This window comes from Erpetoichthys calabaricus, chromosome 15 (genome assembly GCF_900747795.2).
Source record: "Erpetoichthys calabaricus chromosome 15, fErpCal1.3, whole genome shotgun sequence".
In the NCBI taxonomy this organism is placed as follows: Eukaryota; Metazoa; Chordata; class Cladistia; order Polypteriformes; family Polypteridae; genus Erpetoichthys; species Erpetoichthys calabaricus.
The window spans coordinates 22,859,387-22,879,249 of record NC_041408.2 but is presented as its reverse complement, the minus strand read 5'-3'; the positions used below and the strand labels follow the sequence as shown (position 1 = coordinate 22,879,249).

Sequence of the window (19,863 nt, the reverse complement as noted above, 5' to 3'; positions counted from 1 at the left end):
CTGGCCCAGTCTTTGCGAGGATATCATTCCTATTATGTCATTTTGATTGTGCAATCAGATGAAAATCTTCATTACAATAGTTACAGTGACAGAGAAATGCACACTATGTATCAAATAGCAGAGAATGTAGCAAAAATTATAACACGCAGTGCTATAAGCCAACAAGCAAGCAACCGTTTGAATAACATTACTTTTTTCCAGTAAATGCTTTTTCCACTTTTCCACTTAACATCAATGTTTTTAAGTGTTTATTGTACATCTAGTTTTTATACCTTGTTACTAGAGTTATTTGAAACATACAATATAACGTAACCCAGGAACAACGGCCAAAAAAAATAAAATAAAATAAAATACATTTTTTTTTAGAAATTGGTATCCTAGCCTTTCAAACATAATGATCTGTCATAACTGTCAAACATAACGCACAAAAGCCCCAGCATGGTCGGTTAATAGCTGATGCTGGGTTGTACTGGTATTGTATTCAAATGAATGACTTTTTTTAAATTTTTATTTATTTATTTTTAATAGGTATTAGCAAAATGGATACATCTTTTTAAAGCCTATAAAGGATGGAATCATGTATTAGTCAAGACAGCCTTAGTAAATGGAATATCATGAGTGTGTTTGGAATTGTACACGTTACTGTATATTTCCAGAACCAAAGAATTTTATCTAAAAGCACCGCTGCCTTGCATATGAACAGCAAAATGACGTAGGTTGTTCCCAAGACAGCCTCACAAAATTGAGGAAATGTTTAAATATTCAAATCCTGAAAACTACATACAATTTTCAAAAATTAAGAACAAAGAAAATAAGAAAAGGAGGAAAAAAAACAACCAACATAAGAAATCTGGTCCTGCCTTCATTTGTTCTAAAATGGAAGCTGCCCAACGCACCTCACGGCTTCATCTTTAATAAGATCTTTCTATTAATGACATCTAAAACCACACTGAGGAACATTAGGCACAAAGTGTGATGTACTGATTCTGATCTTGCATGCTGGAATTTTACTGGAAATGGAAGAGAATAAGTGCAGTATAAGGAACGCATGTTATTTCTTCTTCCCAAATAGGCTGAACCTCTTCTCCTTATCTTTCTCCTTGTCTTTTTCCCTCTTTCCCGGGCTTGAATCACTTGTCACGGTCATGGAGGCTGGCAAGGTCTGGGCACGACTGGAGGCTGGAGTACTATGGCTACTGGGAGAAACCTCGGACTTGTCAGCAGTGATTGCTAATGAGATGGCCTGGATCCAGGTATTCATTTCCTCCTAATAAAATTAGGGAAATTATATTTAGACAGATATCCACCATTGGCAAACAAAACCGTCACAGCAGAAAAAGCAGAAAAATCTCAACAGGCATGGCATCCCCAGACAGGCAGCATGTGTTATTTGAGCCTCGCCTGTGCGCTGCACGACTTAATTGGCTCAAATACTTGATTAAATACTTCATGGGGTAGAACCCATGCACACAAACAAAATATTCTGCGGGTCTGAAAATTGCTTAAAATTAAACACAACCCATTGGTAGGTAGAGTATCATGCGTACCTATATAGTATAGATCACTCAATATCATGGCTTATCAACTAAGCGCTAGTAAGGCTGAAAGTGAATAATTTTATGTTCTTCTGTTTAAATTAATGACAATTCTTAAAATTAGACCCCCCCTGCATAATTTATAGCAACAAACAATTCAGAAAATGTTTTATGTATCCATGATGTGTGTAACTACTTGTTTTAATGTTTAGTAAAAAGATATCACAGACTGGGTCTTGGTATTACTCAAAAGCACTGTTTGGAATTACTGCAGTCTGACCTCACAGGCTCCATGCTCGTTTTGTTGAGTGGCAATGCATTACTGATGTGCTGCTTTTGCATTTCAGCTCAGTATTATACACTGCCTGGCCAAAAAAAAAAGTCGCCACCTGGATTTAACTGAGCAAATAGGTACGAGCCTCCTATTGGATAATTACTGCATGGGCGATTATCTTTCAGCTGGCAACAAGTTATTTAACCCCAACTGGTGCAATGAATTGCTTCTCATTTCTTAAACAACCATGTCGAAAGACACATCTCGTGGTCGTGGAAAAGATGTTAGTCTGTTTGAGAAGGGTCAAATCATTGGCATGCATCAAGCAGAGAAAACATCTAAGGAGATTGTAGAAACTACTAAAATTGGGTTAAGAACTGTCCAACGCATTATGAAAAACTGGAAGGATAGTAGGGACACATTGTCTTCGAGGAAGAAATGTGGCCGGAAAAAATCCTGAATGATCGTGATCGGCGATCACTTAAACGTTTGGTGAAATCAAATCGAAGAAAAACACTAGAACTCAGGTCTATGTTTAATAGTGAAAGTAAGAGCATTTCCACACGCACAATGCGAAGAGAACTCAAGGGATTGGGACTGAACAGCTGTGTAGCCGTAAGAAAACCACTAATCAGTGAGGCAAACCGGAAAAAAAGGCTTCAATTTGCTAGGGAGCATAAAGATTGGACTCTGGAGCAATGGAAGGAGGTCATGTGGTCTGATGAGTCCAGATTTACCCTGTTCCAGAGTGATGGGCACATCAGGGTAAGAAGAGAGGCAGATGAGGTGATGCACCCATCATGCCTAGTGCCTACTGTACAAGCCTGTGGGGGCAGTACTATGATCTGGGGTTGCTGCAGTTGGTCAGGTCTAGGTTCAGCAACAGTATGTGCTCCAAGAATGAGGTCAGCTGACTACCTGAATATACTGAATGACCAGGTTATTCCATCAATGGGTTTTTTCTTCCCTGATGGCACGGGCATATTCCAAGATGACAATGCCAGGATTCATTGGGCTCAAATTGTGAAAGAGTGGTTCAGGGAGCATGATACATCATTTTCACACATGGATTGGCTACCACAGAGTCCAGACCTTAACCCCATTGAGAATCTTTGGGATGTGCTGGAGAAGGCTTTGCGCAGCGGTCAGACTCTACCATCATCAATGCAAGATCTTGGTGAAAAATTAATGCAACACTGGATGGAACTAAATCATGTGACATTGCAGAAGCTTATCGAAACAATGCCACAGCGAATGCGTGCCGTAATCAAAGCTAAAGGCGGTCCAACGAAATATCAGAGTGTGTGACCTTTTTTTTTGGTGGCGACTTTTTTTTTGACCAGGTAGTGTACAGGTGCTGGTCATAAAATTAGAATATCATGACAAAGTTGATTTATTTCAGTAATTCCATTCACAAAGTGAAACTTGTATATTAGATTCATTCATTACACACAGACTGATGTATTTCAAAAGTTTATTTCTTTTAATGTTGATGATTATAACCGACAACTAATGAAAGTCCCAAATTCAGTATCTCGGAAAATTAGAATATCAATTAAGACCAATGCAAAAAAAGGATTTTTAGAAATGTTGGCCAACTGAAAGGTATGAACATGAAAAGTATGAGCATGTACAGCACTCAATATTTAGTTGGGGCTCCTTTGGCCTGGATTACTGCAGCAATGTGGCGTGGCATGGAGTCGATCAGTCTGTGGCACTGCTCAGGTGTTATGAGAGCCCATGTTGCTCTGATAGTGGCCTTCAGCTCTTCTGAATTGTTGGGTCTGGCGTATTACATCTTCCTCTTCACAATACCCCATAGATTTTCTATGGGGTTAAGGTCAGGCGAGTTTGCTGGCCAATCAAGAACAGGGATACCATGGTCCTTAAACCAGGTACTAGTAGTTTTGGCACTGTGTGCAGGTGCCAGGTCCTGTTGGAAAATAAAATCTGCATCTCCATAATGTTCGTCAGCAGCAGGAAGCATGAAGTGCTCTAAAACTTCCTGGTAGACGGCCGCGTTGACCTTGGACCTCAGAAAACACAATGGACCAACACCAGCAGATGACATGGCACCCCAAACCATCACTGACTGTGGAAACTTTACACTGGACCTCACGCAACGTGGATTCTGTGCCTCTCCTCTCTTCCTCCAGACTCTGGGACCTTGATTTCCAAAGGAAATGCAAAATTTACTTTCATCAGAGCACATAACTTTGGACCACTCAGCAGCAGTCCAAATGCGAGACGCTTCTGACGCTGTCTCTTGTTCAAGAGTGGCTTGACACAAGGAATGCGACAGCTGAAACCCATGTCTTGCATACGTCTGTGCGTGGTGGTTCTTGAAGCACTGACTCCAGCTGCAGTCCACTCTTTGTGAATCTCCCCCACATTTTTGAATGGGTTTTGTTTCACAATCCTCTCCAGAGTGCAGTTATCCCTATGGCTTGTACACTTTTTTCTACCACATCTTGTCCTTCCCTTCGCCTCTCTATTAATGTGCTTGGACACAGAGCTCTGTGAACAGCCAGCCTCTTTAGCAATGACCTTTTGTGTCTTGCCCTCCTTGTGCAAGGTGTCAATGGTCGTCTTTTGGACAACTGTCAAGTCAGCAGTCTTCTCCATGATTGTGTAGCCTACAGAACTAGACTGAGAGACCATTTAAAGACTTTTGCAGGTGCTTTGAGTTAATTAGCTGATTAGAGTGTGGCACCAGGTGTCTTCAATATTGAACCTTTTCACAATATTCTAATTTTCCGAGATACTGAATTTGGGACTTTCATTAATTGTCAGTTATAATCATCAACATTAAAAGAAATAAACATTTGAAATCCATCAATCTGTGTGTAATGAATGAATCTAATATACAAGTTTCACTTTTTGAATGGAATTACTGAAATCAACTTTGTCATGATATTCTAATTTTATGACCAGCACCTGTATAATCTTTAATAAACTTTGTCTGCCTTTCACTGCAAATGCTTCCAAAAAAAAGGCCTGTCAAGGCATTTGCTTTTCTGTTTTCAGATGTGAAACAATCTGAAGTGCATGGAGCTTAATGCTGCCCTCATGTGTCTCTTTAGTTGAAAGGCAGTCCAGATCAGGCACTGCAGTGCCACAAGACAGTTATATTCTAAAACACAAATTGAACTTACCTAAGACTAGTTAGTTTCAACTCTTAACTAAAGTTAACTGAACAATGGTTAGTCATTAACAACATTACTTGTGCTATATAAATCTGGCAAAATATTCATCATCTTCATCATTTTCATCACCAGGTTAACAGCCATTTTTGCGGTTTTAGCATGTTGGCCATTTGCGTCTATAAATTTGACAAGTCAAGACAGTTAAATGGATAAGAGCCACAGTGGATACATTCAACCTAAGATATACACTGTTCATAATGCCAGAACAGATGCTTGCACATAACAGAGGTTGATGGGTAATCTGACTTATCAAAAATATCAGTCTGTATGTTCATAAAATTCATCATTATTTACCCTTCTGCATTTATATCTATATTCTTTTAATCTATCTTGTAAAAAAAAAAAACTAGTGGCTAATTTGGAGTAAACACAAATGTGCTAGTATAACCCCAGGCCCATCTTTCTGTATGACCCCAAGTTTAAAAAAAAAAAAAAGGTATAACTTACATCATCTTTGGCTTGGAAGAGGTATTCATTGCCGTCTGTCATTCTGAAACAAAATTCAAAAGTAAAGTTGTGGTTTGCAGGACATGAAAAAAGCCATTACCAACAATTACTCCATTTATAGCAGCTGTACACAGACCATACTGTTAATTTACAATATAGTGCAAATTGATAAGGCAACCTGAAACTTTTCATTCTAGGCATTCTCCTGTTTCGAGGTCAATCATTCCATTTTAAATAGCATCTATTAATTGTTTACCATGCAAAATGATTTTTTGCCAAAAAAACAGCTACATAATAGGGATGTTTCTCTATCCAAGCAAATGGCCACGTAGCTAAGATCATTTTATTCATTTATTACTAAATTTACTTCCTCCAGATGAGTTCTGTTCTCTTGTTGCAAGCCACAAGAGCCAGTTTTCCACTGCCAAGATCCAGTATGCCAGTACAGTATATGACCCACGTTACATCTGACTGGAACTGCATGTGACCCTCGTCATTCACCCCATAGGTAGAGATACTCCAGGGTTGCTCTGAGCAACGGTTTATGGAAAGATCCTGATCAGGCTCCATGGGTCATCCTGGCACCAGGCACTCTCCTATAAAATCCATTCACAGAGCGGCCTGAAGGAGTGATCTCGGTATCCCTGTTCTCTTTGATTAAACCAAGACTAGCATGAGGGTCACTAATGGATTGTTCTTTATTGATCCATACCACTTAAGCCAGTGTGCCATTGGTAGCACTTGCTGTAGCATGCATCTTCAAACAGTATAGCTGAAGGATCACACAACTCTCACCCTCCATTATCCCAAGATCACAATCCAAGGACATGCAGGTGATGGGTGTAACAGAACAAGACGCAGAGGACAGAAAGATATGGAAGAAGATGATCTGCTGTGGCAACCCCTAATGGGAGCAACCGAATGAAGAAGAACAACAATCCTAGGAGGGTTGTGAGAGAAATGGTGACCATGAAGTTGAACTATAGCTTGGCAGCAGTATTACAGATACTATACTAGAGCTTGGCAGTGAAGTGGAAGATAAGTCCTCAGGCAAAGCTTTTTTATTAGTTTATTAGTCAGTTGACACTGCCATCCTGCCCTATGGTCAAGAGCTTTGAGTTAAGATTGAAACAACAAGATTCCTAGTCCAGACAACCAACATGTGGTTCCTACACAGCCTCACTGTGACAGGATGAGGTGCTTAGCAATATGGTCAGAACTTGGAGCAGAACACCAATGCATCTGGAGATTATGAACCAGTTGAGGTGTTTTGAATATACAGTTAGAATTCCTTGGTGTCTCCCATGGGAGCTGTACAGGGCAGTGACTGACTGGATGAAGATTCAGGACATGCTGGTGCAATTACAGATCTCAGCTCATCTGGGAGCTACTGGGCATTTCCTGGGTGTTGTTGAGTATCAGGTGGCCTGGATAGACCAGCTCACCAACAGGACTTAACGGTGTTGTCTGGAATTTTAAAATTTTGTACATGATACCCAAGCAAAACGATGCACAAATGAAAATATCAATAAGATTTTTTAAGAAGTTGCCCAGGATTACAGAATAGGATAAATTCATCATTTTTTCACCTTTATTTTCTGACGACCTGAGTGGTGACTGTTATACTATTACAAATGAAATCACATTTTGCAGCTCAATCCTAACCTTAAACAAACAAAAAAATGAATGAAGTATGTTTACAGTCAAAATGTGTGAATATCTTGCCAAAGATCGAGCATCTGAATAACAAAGTGATATAAAAGAAAACGTCAGATATAACGTTTGAAAAACTGAGGCATATTAAATCAGATGAGGTAAAAATCCTATGGCAAAACAGACTTTTTATTTACTATTTCATATTATACAAATCTTGTGCTATATAACAGAACATTTCCAGTTGGCACTTTACATTACCCTTGTACTTGTTTTAACACCAGTGAAGTCATACTAAGGAGTACTCTTTTGCCAGCTTACCTTAATTTAAATACATGTTTTTTCTTTTTGTAATCTACTGCCACCTCACACACTGCCTCCTTCAGGCTGACTGGAATCTCTGCGTGGTATGGAATGCCTTGACTGGCGTTTTTCGCATCTTTATAAAAGCCCATTTCTGAATTGTTTATCACACAGTACACATTATGCCAGGACCTAAAATAATAAAAAAAAAAAAAAGATCAACATAAAATACACATCATTGTCGGAATATTCATCCATCCATTTTATAAACTCCAGATCAGAGTACAGAATAAGGCAGAAAGCAGGAACCAAACCTGAAACGGGTGCCAGTCTCATTACCAGGTTACCTTCACTCATACGGATGACAAATTACAGAAGCCCTCAGATTTTTGGGACATGGAAAGAAAGTGAAATCCCCATAGATACTAAACAACATGCAAATCAGACTGGGATTCAAACTTACTAAAATTTATGCAGTTAATTTTAACATTGCAAATATAGACATTAGAATGCAAGACAAACTTTTATTGAATAATGTAACAGTTTAACATTTTATTGAATCCCTAGTCACTTTGGAGTAATTGCAAAAAGAAATGTTAAAATGACTTGCAAATACAGACTTCAGTTCCTATACGGTAAATATTTTTAATCTCATTTATTGTACATACTCCAGGAAATGTGTAGATTTTGATATTTTTGCAGACATCACATATCAAGTTTTAGTCATTATTACTAATTGGGAAAAACAAACCCAAGTGGGAATAGCAAGATAAATACTTTACTGATCCTTGCAGCGCTACAGCAGTCTGCACAGAAAAACTACCCATTACAGAACCAGTCCAAACTAAATAAATATATACATAAAGAAAGAAATAAACCTATTTACAGCATATTCCTGGCTAGACGAGGCCTTTATACTACAGTTAAAGTAATGGCCGCAATGGTACGCAAGCCCAGCAGTACACCCTGGAGGACTGTGAAAGAATCAATCATGTATGTTTATGCAATAGTAATGTTGCAAAAATTATGCAAAAGGAAGAAAAACAAATACCTGTAGAGGGGTTGCTAAAGCCAAAGGCACTGGAGTGGCACAGGACACAGTGATATCATTTTATAGGACAATACTATTAAAATTCTAAGCATTGCAGCTCTTACAAAGATATTTGGGTTCCATCAGATTCCAACAAACATAGTTCGTTATATAAAACTGACACTAGAACTTCCATATGTTTCAGTTATTTCTGGTGCTTTATTTCTTAACAAGGATTTGCATGATGAAAGGGCATGAATCTCCTCACACTAGTCAAAATCAAACTTTTTGTTATGTGCTAAGCAATTTGCTACTTCATAATGAGCTGATCCACTGTTTAAAACATGTTTAGAGAGCCAGTGAGTGACAAGTGGTTGGAAACGCAAGTAACTTGTATGGCCTCAATGCAGCTGCTCCAATAAATCCATACAATTTTCAAGCATACTTAGCATATTTTATTTATTAGCTAGCCACTATAGTAGTGTAATGGCAGTGTGCCTCTGGTGTTAATGCACACTTCCATTTCATGTAGAGAGTAGGAAACACTCGGATCTCTGGTCCTCGGAGAAAAGTGTTTCATGCGCCTCTTATGAAACACAGCACTGCAGGTTACTTTGTTCAGGGTGCTGCCACCTTCTATGTGCCCTAATGGTGTATATGACTTGTCTTTTCAGCTCCGAGCATATGACTTGTGTTTGCGATTAAAATAAATCAGTGCTCTTGTGCAATGTGCTTCATTGACCTCAGATGTCGCTGTGGTTGGTTTTCTGTCAGTAATGCCACGTGCCAGTGCAGCTGGTCTTTTCCTGTCAGCCATGACACGTGGCCATGCCGCCACTTACCATGAGAAGGACCTGAAGCCCTAATTATGTAAGATAAACTTATCTAAGAAAGGGACAAACTTATTAAAAGTCTTCAAAGGATGGCTGAGAGGCATTCCTGGGTGCAAGACAAAAAGAGGAGAACCCTGTTTATGTAATATTCAAATAGTACTTGAAATTACTCTCCTAAGGTATAATGTTAATATATCAAAAACTGAAATGAATGCCTTCACAGCAAAAACCTGTATATTGCTGTATGCAGGTAACTCCCAAAAAGAAAAAGAATTACATAAGAGGGTAAGATAGGATTTTTCCACTCACTGAATGCAATGTTATTTGGTGCACTGGTTCTCAGCGACCCTGTCCCAGAAATAAGCAGGTTTGAAAATGGTTGGATGTTATATTATAAATAAGGTATTGGCCTTGCATAATAACTGTGCTAAAAAAAAGCTTTTATATTTGCCAGGATCACCACTTATTTTCCAGCATCTTACTTCAGGCTGCATAGTAGGCTACTGGCAAACACAAGTCAGTTAGAGCTGAAGCAGAGTGAATGTGGAATGAGCTCAGGATGCCAAATCATGAGTTCTGGAGAGTCCACGGGTTGTAAAGTAAAGTGCATCACAAGACCCATATCTTAAAAACCCTGCTGAGGCATTCACTGACCTATCAATGACTCCGTACCTACATAGCGAAAGTGTGAACAATACATAATAATTCACATTGAGGATTTAAGATTATAATAATATATTACTACATGTAAGTTTCAAGGTCAGAGTGACTGTTTAGTTTGTTGTACATGTCGGCACATTGCACCTGCATCATTCAAGACAGTGGTGTGCATCATATGATGTTCAAACCGATTGATTTAAATAAACAAAAAAAGAAAATGATCTTCAGATAGCAGTGATTAGGAAAAGAAATTCCAGTAGTTGTTTGGACACCTTCTTTTATTTTTGACTAAGAATTTTGGATTTTAAATTCTGCTTTGTCACTTTGAGGTTGTTATATTTTGGAGCACTGCTTAGACATCACTGCCCAGGACCAATTACCCGTTTTTCCTCTAAAGGCTCTTTATCTCCTGGTCTGATTGCTTCATTGTTTGACTATAGAACTACAACTACTGTATATACTCGCATTTAAGTTCTCCAGCAGGTAAAGTCAGGGCTTGATTTTTACTGTATAATTTCCAGTATTTTATAATGTCAGTCGTATAAGTCAAATGCAGAATACTCACGCTATTGAGATTATGACAACGATCACCTGAGAGAGGAACCACGGAGCACACTGCCTTTTTTTCTACATATTGTGCCTATGTGACCACACGGTAATACCCGAATTATTCTGAAATGACGTTTGCAGCGTTTTGTGTATCTCACACTCTCATACACCTTTATCATAAGAGCATCCCTTATCTATGATGGAGCGTTCGATCAGAAGAAAATATGAAGCTGGTTTTAAATTAAAAGTCATTGAAGTGGTGAAAGAAATCAGTAACTGCACTGCTGCAACAAAATTCGCTGTATCTGAGTAACTGGTACGAGATTGGAGGAAGCAAGAAGATGGTAAAAAAAAAAAAAAAAAAAAAAAATTATTGCATTTTTGAACAGGCGTATAAGTTGGGGTCTGATCTTATGATCAATTTTTCGTGTTTCAAGACCTGACTTATACGTGAGTATGTATGGTACTTCTCCATTATCTTTCTAATATATTTTACATTTTCCAACATTTTACATTAGATTATTCTTCTTTAAATGTATGTCAGCTGATAGAGCAAGCCCTTTTAACACAATACTTAAATATTATGACCCACATTGCTTAGAATTTAAAATTTTGTTCCTGCACTTCCACACATTACAGACACAGATGTGTATTCTGCTCACTTTGGTGTTTCTTCAAACTACTTTTTTTTAATCATGTATTTAAATATTTTCTTATACATTTATTGGGGCATTTTTTCCAATATGATTGTTATTTCTGGACATGTGTGCGTAGTAGACTGCATTCTACCTTGCTGCCACCAGAGATGGCTTCAGGTTCTCAGCTGAGTAGATCTGTCAGAAAATCAACAGTATAATAATAGTAAGCATTACTAAGTTTTACCTGCTTGATGCCTTTTTATTGTGTCCCTCAAACTCATGTTTACGATGTAGGAATCCTTCTATCGGCGCAGATGTGGAGTCTTGAGACTTAGCTGGTAGAGTGGCTGCTTGTTTTATTTTGCGGTCCGATGTTGGGGAGGGGATTGGACTGGGCTCTTTAGAACTTGTTCTTTGTTCAGCAACTCCATTCACATTTTCACTGGCATTAACTGTATCTATCCCCTAAAATGGATAACGAATAAGAGGGTCAACAACTGCAGTTATTATTGTTTGCACCAAAATCCACAACTTTTTATCAAAATCATGCTCGTTTGGACCAGAGGCTGTGTATTCACATTTTGTCAATACAAAACATTGTCTAAAATAAAATGAAGTTAAAAAAATTCTGAATAAGGCACTGACTCTTAATTAAAATGTTCACAATTTTTTTTCTTCTATATAGCTGGGCGAACAAAAATATCCCTCAAATAATTTATAAAATGAATATTTCAAAGGTCCTTATTGTTAATTTAAAAATACTTCATCAAAAATCACTAAAGTTCATACATTCCAATGGAAATACACTGCAGAGTTCTTTAATGCCTTATTTCAGCTTTTTTTTATGATCATTAACAAGAATGAATACTATTGACTGATTTTTAACCACATTTACCTAATCCCCATCTGGAATCAGGCAACAAATCAAAAGCAACCTGCAATCAAAACATTTTTTCAAGAATAGCATATTATGGTCGATTCTAAACTGGCTAAGGGAGGGAATAAAGAAGTTATATGTTCACCAAACTTCCCACCCTCTCCCCACTAAAATTGTAACACTGCCGCCTAAAAAAATGCTACCATTACATCAGCCTCTAATTGTTAAATTTTGGATTTATTTAACAATTATACCTTCTTCCCAGCCAAAGTTAATCACACTGAACACTGGAACTGATAAGATCCATTAATTTTAATGGAGCCTCCCCAGTTTTATGTTTCAGCGATTAATTTCAGTAAAAGGCCGGCTTAAAAGCATTTATGGCAGTGCAGAATTTGCACCTGATTTTTCGTGATAAAATAGATGGATTTTGCACCAGTACACCACAGAGACAAAACTACTGCCAATTTGAAAGTTTTTGTTGTTTATCCAGAAATGTAACATTTAACAAAAAGGTACAATTTTTGCACTGGATGAAATGCATTAGAAACACAAATCATGCATATCAATTAGTTTTTGCAGTTGATTGTACATGGATGGACAAGAGTTATCCATGGACGTAGTGCAACAAACAACAAAATCAATCTTTGACATATCTGGTAAAATTTAGAAATTAAAATCATTAAACATGCAAAACTGACAATCTTTACATGCATTTAATTCAACCACCCCCACCAGTTAGCTTCAGAAAAGTGTTAGCTAAAGTTTATGTCACAATAAAGTATATTAAAAAATAGTCAGCAAATGTAATTTTCTGTTAAAATATACACAAAGGAAGACACCACAGCCACTGAAGTCTGACACATCTAATTACCCCAGTACATAGAAAGAACCATGGCCTCGCCCATCGTTTTCTTTTGGATCAGGTTGGTGGTGGCCGTATGATGAGACTGACTGCACATGGGGAACACCTCAAGTTTCAGACAGCTTGGACAGGTCAAACTGGTGAAGTCTTCCAAAGTCACGGATTCAACCAAAAACAAAGTCATACTGGAGTTCCTACAGCTTTAGACTCTCAGAAAGAGGATCTTGACTCGCATGATTTCCAGTCATCAAGGTGAGAGGATATAAAGATGTTACCATGTTTAGGGGAAACCAACAATACTGCATACCCCAAATTGGGAGACTTAGGGGGCACAGCAGGTTAGTTGGATTATTTAGCAACGACAGGTTAATTTATTTTGAGCAGATAAACTTTTGGATATCGATGTGCAAAACTACATTTATATTGCAGTAAGCACAACAGATGATTAGCTCCTAGAAGAGCGACTATTTTGGATTAGTGTAAAGATTTATTTTGTCAGATTTAGAGACTTGCTGACATCAGCCTATTTCTAAATTGTTTGCTGTGCCTCAAGAAATTCTAGTGATCTCAGCAACCCTCAGTCACTCCTTTGAACAGGATTTCTCATTTTATTCACAGCAACTGATTGTTTAATATAAGCTTTTTTTTGCAAAAACCTATTAAATATCTCATGAAGAGAAAAATTAATTAAGTGAGTTCAGTTATAGGTTTTCTTTACATTGTTAAAGTAATTGACTTATATGTTAGATTTTAAGTAAATGGCTAAAAGTAGAAAATGAAGAAATATTCATCTTTGTGTTATTATGTTTGATAAGCAAAGCAGTGCATGTAGTTACATGTACGGTACAATACAGCCAAATGAATGGTGTCAGATGAATTGACTATGAAGTACAGTACTGGTCATGGTGAAACTGCTGGAATTAGCAAAGTTAAGGACACACGGTTAAATTGAAATCAACATGAACAACCTTTGCATCAAATACTGTTAAAGAACAAATAAATCAGACATGCGGAAATCATGCTGACAAGGCTTAATACTACAGTGAACAGAAATAATGAAAAATGTTAGGTGAGCACAACATACATGACAAAACAGATGAACATGGAGTGGAATCAATTTTCTTTAAATTTATTTTTAAGATTGTTAGATATAATTTTAGTATGTAAAATGATATCCTTAGATTATCTTCATGATTTTCAAAATCAACAACAAAATGTAGTGATGTATGGTAAAATAAAAACAGTAAAAAACAAACACTGCAAATTCCATAAAGTAAAATAAAATTAAGACAAGGCAATTTTTAACTGCATGACATAATTTTTATTTTGCGAACCTAAAAGTATTTTGTCCAGATTAAACATGCCTTTGAATAAAGATATTAGTTTTGGGACAACCAGGGCCAAATAAAAGTGAAAATGGCTAAAACAAATATTTAATAATTAAAAATCAGATCTAAATCAAAGAGTGGTGTTAACCACAAAATATTAAATTAAAACAAAAATGTACACGCTAGAAAGAAAAATCCTCAAGGTTCCCAAAAAAGCCTTGACACAAAAGCATTTCTTTAGGGATGACAAGGAATGCTGAAAAAAGATGCATGAAATGGACTAACAGATATTAATTTAAAATAATGAGTGAAAAGCAGACAAAATACTTTATAGGTTCATGTAAATAAATGTATTTTAAAATAAAAGCTTATTTTTGGGTGTTCATCACCAGAAAGTGAGTCATATTCTGAATTATTTTTCAGATTTAAAAGATTAAGTTACTACTAGCCTTTTAATAAGAAGTGAAAATTAAAATAGAACAAATGAACACTGGAATGACAAGAATGTAAAAATAAAATAATGGAAGAAAGCAACAGTATTTGGTTTAATTATTAATCTTTTTTTATGCCATCATTTACAAGTATAGAGCATAGAATACACAACAGGCCAGAGTACAAGATGTAAGATAGTGAGATTGATTCTGAAGTTCAGTTTTTAGCCTTCAGAACAAATGCAGACTACTGTAGTTTCATACTCATCCTCCAGATGGCACTGCAAGCATGCAATCTGTGTACCTCCCCTGTAAAGTTTAATGTTACTGTAGGAAACTGTGCAGTCCAATTATGAAAATGTATTTGATTTCTATACATAACTACATATCTGCAAGTTTAGAGCAAAAATGTACAACTTTCTCCAAAAACAGTACTAAGGAGCAACCTGGGCTATGAAGTTTGGTTTTACAAATTCTTTACCAGTTTTTTTTTTTTTGAGTGTGGTTTGACAGTTAGTTGCAGACAAAATTCCTTTGTGTAATGCTAAAATTTTGCTTCTCTTATTAACTGGAAATACAGAAGCACACACTCGACTTCTGATGAAAATGTTCTGAATCAGATAGAACAGAAAAAGAGACAAAATTCTGAATAACTTATTATAAAATATTGTTTTTGAAAATAATGTACCATTAATGTAAATTGTTGGGTTTAGTGGATAAGAGTCCTATATCATAATATTAAAACTATAGACCTAGTTGTTTCTGATGGATTCAATCAATTTGTAGGTATTTTAAAATGTTTTCCCTTTACCAACATATACGGCGTCTCCAGCTAAACAGTTTAGTACCAGTTGTGTTTACTTCCCAAATAAATATGAAACCCATGTGTATTGGATGTACTGTATATCAGTTCAGAAAACTAGTAAGACTGAAAGTCAAGTGACAATATTTTTAAGAATCCAAAGCACTCTCTTTTGAGCATCTAATCTACACTTACAGTTTTCTTGAAAAGCTTTCTTCTTTTATCTCCTCAACACCGACTTTTTTTTTGGTAGCACCATTCAGTAAGGCCAATAACGAACAAAAAAAAATCAAATGTGATAAGATGAGCCAAATACAACAAGCAACCAAACTGGACATGTGCAGGAAATGAGGCTGACAGAACCCTGTTACATAAATACTCCTTTAAAGCACCTAACAAGTCAGGGTTTGTGCAGTTCAGTATGTAGCCAAGTTGTACCTTGTCATGGAAATGCTATAAAATGAAAGAAAATGATAAACATGCAGAAAATATATACAGAGTATTTGTAAATAGTATTTTGTATCCTTGTATGTGTTCATCTGCATTTTTTTCTTCTCCTACCTGATGAACATTAAATCCATCAATTTATGCATTTTAGGAAATAAATTAAAAAAAAAAAAAAACACGAGTTCCATCTCTGAAGCATCAACATATACAGTTTTAAAACTTTCCTTTCTCAGCTTATCGAATTCAACTTTTTAGCAGCACTCCTGGAAAATCAAACTACATTCACACTATACCACAAGTCATCCACATAATACTGTCACACACGTTTAAGAATATAAAGAGATAAAAGTTCTGATTAAACCAAAGAGCAACAGGTGATGATAAAGAAGAGAACTGCAAATTAATAACCATTTGAATACTTATAAACATTAAAAAAGTTTTTTTTTTTTTAAATTGGTGTAGATGTAACTTATTGTGAGTCATCAAAATAAATTAATTTGATAAATGTTATTTCATTTTACATTTAGTAATAAATACGCATGATTGAAATGTAATTTTGTAGACTAGGATTAATTCAACAAAACATCTTCTGGATAAAATTAAAACTGAAGCTTAGCAATAATTCAACAAAAACACCTTCCGAGAAAGTGACAATTGTGGTGGAAATTTAAAAGGGCTATGTTCTCAGGCCCATAACTCCCAGTCACTGATTAGTAAGGAAATGTTGTCCTCAACAATACAAAAACATAAACAAAACACCAAAAACTCAAAATAAATGGTTTTGGTAAGAAAAAAAAAATGAACGAAATGAAGCCTCATTAAATGAACACATTCTTATAAAAATAACCACATGTTAGAGTCCAGACCGGGGCCGCTCAGTGCCAGTTCGTCTGCTTTGAAAACTTTTGTAGTTTTGGTAGGTTTGGGAGCGGTAACTAACCCGTGGAGATTCCTGGTCTGACGGCAATCCATTCTGAGAGATCTGTTCTCCTTCTTTTCCATCCCTGTGGAAACAGAAACAGCAAGTCATTATTCATTTGTACAAATATATTTTAAATACCAAATAAAATGGTCATTTTTTCATAAGGAAATAGAAAAGAACAATTATCCACTTCAAAAAAAAAAACATTTTTTTAAACACAAAATGGCACCTTTTGATATATATGCAGCTAGCTACAGCAACTTTAAAATAATTATATTTACTCCCAATAGTTTCTTAAAACATGTTCAACTCATTTATGACACTGAGCATCCTTAATGAAATTAGAGAAGTGATAGTACTGTTTTGACTGGATATTCTGTGCCCAGATATCCACCACAAACTAAGGACACATTTAGTAGTCAAATTAATAGTATAAAGGCAAATGTAAGAGCTGATTGTGTGACCAATTTCTTTATAAGCGTGTTTAGTTTGCGGTTGGTTCGTCCATCTCTCTGGTCATAAGATAGAACAAGTCATTTTTATTATATTTAAGCCTCCCTCTTTAATAGGTGACATGGCTATTGCCCTTAAACTGGTGGCACCATACCAATGCAAAATAATTTATTTTTCTTTGTTTCAGTAAAACACTCATTGCGAAATATATGAAGAGGCACATACCACTGTTGTGGAGACTCCGAGTCCTCTGCAGGCTGTGGCAGGGGCTCTGGAGATGGTGGTTGCCGTCTCCTCTCTTCCTCTTCTTGTTGTCTTCGAACCTCCAATAATTCTAGCTGTAAAATCATAATGCAAAAAATTCAATTAAATGGAAGAAAATTTGTGGAAGCAATTAAATCAAGTAACAAAAAAACTTTAGGGTTACTCTCTTGTATTTCTGTTTCTCAACTATTAAGATATTAAGCTTAAACAAAACCTAACAACTTTTAAAATGTGAAAGTCCAATTCTATCTTGAGAACTTACCGTTGTAAGTCTCTCCAGAGCAGAGAACCTTTCTTCCCACGTTGCTGCAGACTTTTCAAATGCCTCATGTCTTTTAATCAGCTTCTCTACTTCATCCACACTTTGCCCCATCTCTCTGCTGGACAGGTAAGGTTCCTGTCCCAAAAGCCAAGCCTCTGCAACACCAGCGTCCCGAGAGAACTGGTGTACCTCCAAAACTAAAGAAGCATTGAAATAATTTTTTCTTAATATATTATGTATCTCTGGTGACATGGATATTATGTTTTAGTTAATATTATATGCATGATCAGTAACAGCCTGTTGTGGATGCAAGATGCACCATATTATCAATAAAATACACTGCAGAAAACTGACGAGCAAAAGTGAAAGTAAATGCTAATTGCTAAAGTACTTAAAACAAAATATTCAAGTCATATAAGTAATCCAGTTGATTAAGCAGCTTCCATGACAAAAGCCTTCAATTTTAACACAAAACAGGATTGTTATACATGAAAACTCAGCCATTAGTAAATTCAAAAGCTTAACTTACTATGCTCATCCTGAAGCTGCTACGCAAGTATGAAATTAAATTAAATGGCTTTTTAAACAAAAGGATAAATGGAAGGATCTACAAATGATAGTAACAGGAAACATGAATAGCAACATTCTTTGATCTACACTAGAATTGTTTTCATCTAGCATTGTACAACAGGCTACATGGAAAATAACAAAATCTAAGATCGGGTCTCAGAATAACTGTCCTGATGTAGGAAAGGATGCTAAGGGCTGCCAGGGAAGAGGAAAAGAGGAAGGCCTAAGTAAAAGTTTATGGAGGTGGTGAGAGAAGACATACAGGTGATGGGTGTAACAGAGCAAGATGCAGAGGACAGAAAGATGTGGAAGAAGATAATCCGCTGTGGCAACCCCTAAAGGGAGCAGCCGAAAGAAGAAGAAGATATAGGAATCCTAAGGAAACTGTCAAGGACAGGCAGGCATCAGAGTCTGAGGAAACTATAAGGAAGTTATTAAAACAGAATATTAAAAAAATAAAAACTAAATGACAATGCTAAGTTGGCCAGCTGTTAATTTGTTTTAATGTTTTCCCTTCAAGGCTTATTGTACTGAGGTTGAGAATAAAATAGTTTTGTGTCTTGCAATGTGCTGACAGTTGCAAAGATCATTAAATGGCTCACCAGCATGTCAAAACCTTGGATTGGCGTATATGTTCTGATAATTTGACAGTCTGTTCATGTTAAAAACAAACAGGCAGTAGTGTAAAATCACTGAATAAAAAATTCCCTTAGGTGCAATATTTGGCCTTAACTCACAAAACAGTTACACTAAAAAGAAACATCACATAAACCTAAACTGAATGTGCAATAAACACCTACCAATATGGTAATTTAATAATGACAGTTTTAATAAAAGAAATAAACACAGTATCTCCCAAAACTATTGCTTTATAGAACAAGCTAATTGTTTTGGTACTTTTTAAAAAAACATAATAATGTCTGCTTATTGGAAGAATATTACTGTTGGCAAGTCGACTACTAAATCTTGAGTGGGGGCTGCAAGTTACTTCAGTTACCCGTCTTCATTCAGTGGGAAGCAGGGCTCAGCAATAGATAATCCTTTTGTATTCAGCCAGGTCACTTTTCTTTGTGCAGAGTCTGCATGTTCTCTCTGTTAATATAATTTTTCTTTTGGTACCACATATTCTTGTCATTTGTCTAAGACATGCATGATAGGCTAAATATCATTCTAAATTGGCCATTTTAAGTGAATGTATGTGTATGGAAGTTGCAGGTTAACTGGCCACCTGTCCTGAACCAGTTTCTGTATCACACCCAGTGCTACCATGAATGGATTCAACATTTACAGAAAACACATGTACAGAAAATGAATGACTGGATATCCCATTCTTCGAGCATCAAATCGGCAGAATGAAGCCATTTCTGTTATGTCTCTTAAGCACAAATGTGCCAGAATCTGTGAAGCAATCATTTAATGATATGTGAATCAGGGTAAATTGAATAATTATATTTTAAAAAAGCACAGATCTGAATTGGGTGTCCTTGCTAGTTTCAACAGTTGTAACTACTTCA

At 36.4% G+C, this 19,863-nt stretch overlaps 1 protein-coding gene across 2 annotated transcripts in view; it reads right to left on the bottom strand.

Annotated features, from left to right (window-relative positions):
- Positions 1-504: 504 nt before the first annotated feature.
- The window catches only part of sptbn1 (spectrin, beta, non-erythrocytic 1), a 271,534-nt gene continuing 252,175 nt past the window's right edge, over positions 505-19,863 (bottom strand). For both annotated transcript variants that reach the window (XM_028820329.2, XM_028820331.2), the window contains 7 exons: positions 17,780-17,976; positions 17,479-17,591; positions 16,819-16,882; positions 11,373-11,593; positions 7,437-7,610; positions 5,463-5,505; positions 505-1,267 (listed from right to left, as the gene is read on the bottom strand). In XM_028820329.2, coding sequence (XP_028676162.1) covers positions 1,052-1,267; positions 5,463-5,505; positions 7,437-7,610; positions 11,373-11,593; positions 16,819-16,882; positions 17,479-17,591; positions 17,780-17,976 — 1,028 coding nt within the window. In that variant the 3' untranslated portion in view covers positions 505-1,051. The remainder of the gene's footprint in view (positions 1,268-5,462; positions 5,506-7,436; positions 7,611-11,372; positions 11,594-16,818; positions 16,883-17,478; positions 17,592-17,779; positions 17,977-19,863) is intronic.